The sequence below is a fragment of the Pundamilia nyererei genome, unplaced genomic scaffold (genome assembly GCF_000239375.1).
Source record: "Pundamilia nyererei isolate P.nyererei 1_Seehausen unplaced genomic scaffold, PunNye1.0 scaffold00066, whole genome shotgun sequence".
In the NCBI taxonomy this organism is placed as follows: domain Eukaryota; kingdom Metazoa; phylum Chordata; class Actinopteri; order Cichliformes; family Cichlidae; genus Pundamilia; species Pundamilia nyererei.
Genome location: NW_005187467.1, coordinates 2,946,318 through 2,952,317, shown reverse-complemented (window position 1 = coordinate 2,952,317; position 6,000 = coordinate 2,946,318). Strand labels below are relative to the sequence as shown.

At 38.2% G+C, this 6,000-nt stretch overlaps 1 protein-coding gene across 2 annotated transcripts in view; it reads left to right on the top strand.

Moving 5' to 3' along the window:
• The window catches only part of stard13b (StAR related lipid transfer domain containing 13b), a 73,622-nt gene that overhangs the window by 42,524 nt on the left and 25,098 nt on the right, over positions 1-6,000 (top strand). Inside the window, exon 1 of one of the 2 annotated variants that reach the window (XM_005736025.1) lies at positions 1,278-1,698. The exons of the other annotated variant lie outside the window; for it this stretch is intronic. Within the exon in view, the coding sequence (XP_005736082.1) occupies positions 1,575-1,698 (124 nt within the window). The 5' untranslated portion in view covers positions 1,278-1,574. Of the gene's footprint in view, positions 1-1,277; positions 1,699-6,000 lie in introns of those variants that run through there. 2 annotated transcript variants of the gene reach the window in all.

The following is a 6,000-nucleotide window of genomic DNA, read 5'->3' as shown; positions in this document are numbered from 1 at the left end:
TACATATATTTATTAGTTTCAGATGTAGCCATTCTTGTATTTTGCCTGTTTACATTATTGTATTTTGCACAACTCTGTTGCTTGTGAAGCTCGCACACAAGAATTTCACTCACGTGTGCTGTACCAATGTACCTGCACATGTGATGTGACAATAAAAGTGATTTGATTTGATTTGATTTGATTTATGACCACAGTGTATCCATCTTCTGAGCATCTTCCAGCAGGATGGTATTTCATTTACTTTGTCATCCACCAGATCTTAGGTAACCTTTAAGATGTGATGGAACATGAGATTTGCATCATGCATGTGGAAGTCTGTGATACTTTCAGAATTACGGCAGAGGACTGAGGTAGCTATGAAGGCAAAAGGGAGTTCAACCTGGTACTAGCAGGGTTTGCCTGATGAAGACTATATGTGAGTTGTCAGTTATACCTAATAAAGAAAGACTGACTGTAAAGATAATACACAAATTTGTAAGTAAAATAACTGAATAATTATTATTAATCATCACACGCAAAGAATACCTATAATAGAGCATTTGTCTAATTTTGGATTTATTTATTTCAGTGCTATTTTTCTGGATTTTCATATTAGAATATTGTGACAGTACAGGAGAAAGTGATTGCTCGCTTGTGGATTCTGTCATTTGAGAGCCACGGTGTGTATTTGCGGTGTTGCGTGGTTTGTAGCTCGTGATGCCTTCAAGTGCCCTACGTAGACCTGGGCACCACTTGAAAATTGAACGAGTACAACTGTGGAAGCGTTAATCTAAAAAGTAACTTTGTATGCAAAGCGTTAACATTGTACACAATATTGTATTAACTGCTCAGCTGTAATAGTGCTGATACGATGACAGCCAGCGTTACAAATGACAGAGTCAGTTTCACGATGGAGTCCAGAAAACTTTGCTGCACAAAATGTGTGTTTATGTTCTGAAAAAAATAAATATTAAACCGAGAACATATAATAAATGTGTCATAGGCTAATGTTGACTTCACTGACATGGGTTTAAAGGTAGCTAATATTTCTTCTACTGTACTCTATATACTGTAAACGTATTTGTTAAATGCATAAACTCATGATTCTATTTTATTCAAAACTGGGTTTTAAAATTATGTAATCTAACCACTTTTGCTCACACCAGCCCTCTAAGCTCCGCTGCTTCTTTCCCAGATATTATGTACTGTTTCGCTGTAAGGATCTTATCGGTTCTCCTAACAATTTCCATGTTTCCCACGGTACTTGAAGGCATCACGACTACAGGGCTGTATGTCGATACACGCGCGCACACAAACACATCTGGTGTGAAGTGGGAAAGCCGCGCTTAATGCTTTACTGTCACTTTCTTACTTTTACTTGTCTTGCTGATTTCCGTTTCTAACTGGGGGGGATACATTTAATTCCCCTTGAAATGGTGACAACTTCGTTTGAAGACCGGTCACCGGAGTCAGGTTTGCCGCCACTATAGAAAGAACTTGAAGCCGGGAAAAAGGTGATTTTGTGTCGGGGTGTTTAAAGGGGTTTGTGAGAGACCAGGAGGAGTTTGTTATTATGTCCGAGTGGAGGATTTGAGATGAATTCTAAAAGAAGGTCAGCGAAACTGAAGCTCCGGCGGTCTTTCAGCGAGCAGCTGTGGAGCTCCACATCCAAAGCCTGGGATTTACTCTGGAAGGGTGTCAGAGAGCGGAGACTGGCAGGTCAGTAGCCCGCTTCAGGTCAGATCTTAGCCCGCGGTATAGGCTGGAATAGAGTGTCATCCACCGCAGCAGAGACTGAGGTGACCCCATCCTATTACTGGGAAGAGTTCTTTAATTCGTATATAATTTGTGTATAACAATTATTATTGTTTTATTATTGCACACTGATCAGAGTGACATTTAAAGAGAATTTAAGAAGAAAACACATTCTTAATGTGGTAGGCTATGAATTTGTTTTTGTGTTGGTAGATTTTTTTTTTTGTCTAGACACTATTGATACTGTTTATCCTAAAATTTACTCCACGCGTGCATGTAGTCTGGTCTAATATTACAATTTTAAAAATAATTTTTTTAGTTGCGCTCAGTTGAAGGTGTAGGTAGTTAGGCAGCAAACTAAAAAAACTGTCTAATAAATGCCATAAACTTATAATAAATACAGTTTAATACCTTTCTGTAGGAGAGTTTTCCTTTATTAGCGTCGATTTTTTTTTATTACTTTCAAATGACAGTGGGGTCGCAAGGGGGCGCTGATAAGTCATTTCACCAGCTTTGTGAAGTGAATGAGATTGAATGAAGCAATGTTTGATCTTATTTTCTGTCACATAATTTATGTTAAGTTATTATTGTGTTCATAAGAAATTGGTTTTCATTTGGTTTTCTTTCATTAGTTATAATGACTGTATTTCTGCAGGGTAACATTATTGTGCATGCTTTCTGTGCCACTGTCTTTGAGATTATAGATCACATTTTTTTCCCTTTACATTATTTGCTCATACTTGGCTCAAAAAAAAAATCCCAAATAAACCCAAACTGAAGCAACTTTGTGACTGCATTGAAAATGTTTACACATAGGTTCTTTAACACCTTCAAAATGCATCTGCCTTTTTTGGTGACAACACATGTGTTGCCAAGAATTATTCAGTGAAAGTGAACTTTATTTTCCAAGTAATATCACGTATAGCATACATGTTAACTTTTTGAAATGCGTATGAAATTAACTCTATATGAGGAAGTGGCACTTAATGGCCAAAGAGATGGAAACATTTACCACAATAGGCACAGTTTTGTTGTTGGTATGTTTTGGTATTTTTTTTGCTTCTTCTAAGACTGTGTTACATAATGTGGAAAACGTTTAATTTTTAGAGTACTCTGGGATCGATTTAAGTTAATAATTTCAAGGTCAGTTTTTGTTGCACTGGTTCTCTTAATGGCCCTGAGAGAATTGCGTCAGAAGTGAAGGTCAGTCATCTGTGCAGTTGCCCGAGTGTACCGCCAGGTGCAGTAAAGTGACCACAATAGCGCCTTATGTGGGGAAAACCACATGAATGACAAAACAGCTCTGTCTTCACTGGTGGATTTGAAGTGCTGTAGTCATTCAAATGGAGACCAGATGTTTTTATGAGTGTGCGCACAGAGTTGCATATCAGATCTGATCCATGCTTGGCTCAGCTGTGAAGCCTGTTTAGGAACGTCACTGGTGCAGCAGCTGAGTTTGCCAGTGTCTAGATATCTGACACATTAATCTTGCATTCTTTTCCATATGCAGCATGTGAAGCTGCTTATGCAGATACTGAACAATGAGGGGACAAATGCTGCATAGAGACCAGACCCAGATGTAGATGGCTGACATATGGGAATTGATTTGAATCATTTGTGAACTCTGTCTGAAAGTTTTTTCTTTTCTCTGTTTTTAGGGTGCTAGGTGCGGTACAAATTTCTATTTTTGGATATTTTCTTTTTTCAGTGTATATGTAGATAATGGTGCTAGTGAGGTACTCGAGATGGATTTGGTCTGTCAGCGAAGAAGTTATGATGTCACAAAGAACTTGTGTTGCGACAAGTGTGTTTGCACCTTAAAATACTAACGAACTGGCTAAAAGTTTAGTTTAATTTTTTTTAAATCAATTATACAGTATCTTATATTATGAAGATACATTTAAGGCCATTCTGCAGCAAACAAATTTAAACCAAAGCTTTAATAAGCCTTATCAACACCTCTGAGATTAATGTGTATTCATTACATATTCAAACAAAGAGATGTGAGCTGCCAGCCTATGTAGATAAGTTTAAATCACAAACTTCTTTTTCATTATAAGGTGACAGTCCAAGGTTATGACTTTGAGACTCTGAGCCTTTGTCCAAATCCTAGACATTAATTAAACCTCTTAAACTGAATTTTTGTTGGCAAAGCAGAAATTTTCAAACTGAAAGTTTAGCTTTAAGTCAAATGCCTGATTTGATTTGTTTGGCTTATTTAGGAGCTTTGGAGTAAGTTGTGTTGCAGCCTTAGAAGTCAGCCGTAACAGTATTTTATTTGATATTTAGGTGTTGCAACTGAATTCTGTGGAGGAATACAAATATACAAGATTGCCTGTATTGTACAGTACTGTGACGCATCTATTACAGCTCTTAAAAGTGTTAAAATATTTGGTTTATTTATAAACTGAGGGTTTAGTGGTTTTCTCTGTCAATCATCACTTTAGTGAGTTGAGACGTTCTTGATCTGTGTGTCCAGTTCTGATAGATTGTGGAGACATAGGCATCCTGGAATAAATAAATCCTGGATACTTTGGTCTGCTTCCTAAATTCCCAAGGGGTTGCCACAGCAGACAGATCTGCACGTTTGATTTGGTACAGACTTTACACAAGTAAGCCTTCTTAAAACCTCCAGTTTATCTGGGTATGGCATTGGCATTAGGGCTATCTAAGCCAGAAATCGGGTTTTTGTGTGTCCCCCAATCTTGAACTGGGGATCATTTGCAGATTATGCCTGGTGTCTAAACCCACAAATATTCCTTCTGTACTTAGCTTTAGAGCTCAAGCTTCAAATCCAGAAAACAGATTTTTTTTTTTAGAATCACACCTGGCTGATGGGTATGCTAGATATTTGTTTAAGTGTCAATAAGCAGCTTTGAGCAACTGTCCTCCTGTCGTAATTTTATCTGGAAATTTTACCCCCAGCAGAAGCAAAACTTACAATTAACAAGCCAATGGTGAAATAATTGGTTTGTAGCATTTATATTGTTAAATTAACTCCCAATGACAAATATAGGCATGAAGTCTTGCTAAAAACAAAAAAAAAGCATCCAAGAGCTGAAGCGAGTTAAAAAGTTTAAGCACCTCATCATATAGAGCTCAACTGGTCTTGCAGTATTTGAGCGTGATGATCATGCAGAGCTGAGTTCAGCAGTCAGAAATGTGGTGGCTCATGAAGTGGAAATCTTCTGTCACACTAGAGTTATTCTTAAAACTTAGCCACAGGAAACATAGCCACACCAGAAGCAAGACTGCCCAGTCCAGAATACATGTGTCTGCTGCTGAATAAAACCACATCAGACTAACGTCAACTAACTCAAGATGATTCAGAATACAAGTTCCCCTTTTGTAATCACACATGGCAGAAAGTGAGTGGAAAGCAATGAAAGTTTGACATGCATTAAAAGTCTGCATTATGGCTTGGGCCTAATAATGAAGTGTGATACTGCTGCTATATGTGAACTGGACATGATTCAAACCCAGTATCACATATATCTATTTTTTTCTTTATGGGGTATATAAACAATAAAAATCCACTTTGTGACATGGTAGCTATGTTGACAGAGCCTCTGTATGTTTTTGTGCATCTGTAATGTGAGTCTGGATTCCTGTTGTCATGTGGTATAGCAGTTGAGCTCTGAAAACCAGACAGTGGCGTGTTGAAACAAGTTTGATAAGGGCTGGAGTCAGTGCGCTCCCTCTAAGGACAGACCACAGCCATTTCATCATGGCTTGCGGCATAAAGTTAAACACAAGGACATCTCTGAGTACACAGAAGATGTTGTAGCTCTTTCACGATCACCGCTCAGGTATTTGAGCATGGACGGAGACGGTGACAGCATTAATCTCATTCACTGTCATTTACAAGATTGATTCTGTAATGTGATACGTATGATGCACTCGGTGATATACATCGTCTAGACAAAAGGGAAGAGAAATATGCAGAAATGTTTGCCCTCATTTTTTGCATCTAACACTTTAAGCCATTCTTTCACAACATGAATGAATGCAGGTGTTTGTGTGTGTGTAAAAAGAGGAAGAAAAAAAAAGAGTCGTCACCCAATGAAATCATCTGAATGGTGTCGCACCATCACCTAGTGCTTTTAAAAAAGCGAGAGCCTTGTATTAAACATGCCACTTGAGGGTGTGGGGAGGGCCATTAAACCCGGGAGAAGTTTATGAAAATGTGAAGCGGGCTCTGAAGTGTGCTGCTGAATTGTGGTCTTTGTGAGCTTAAGCTAGGGTGGATTATGCCAGCTAGTGAGA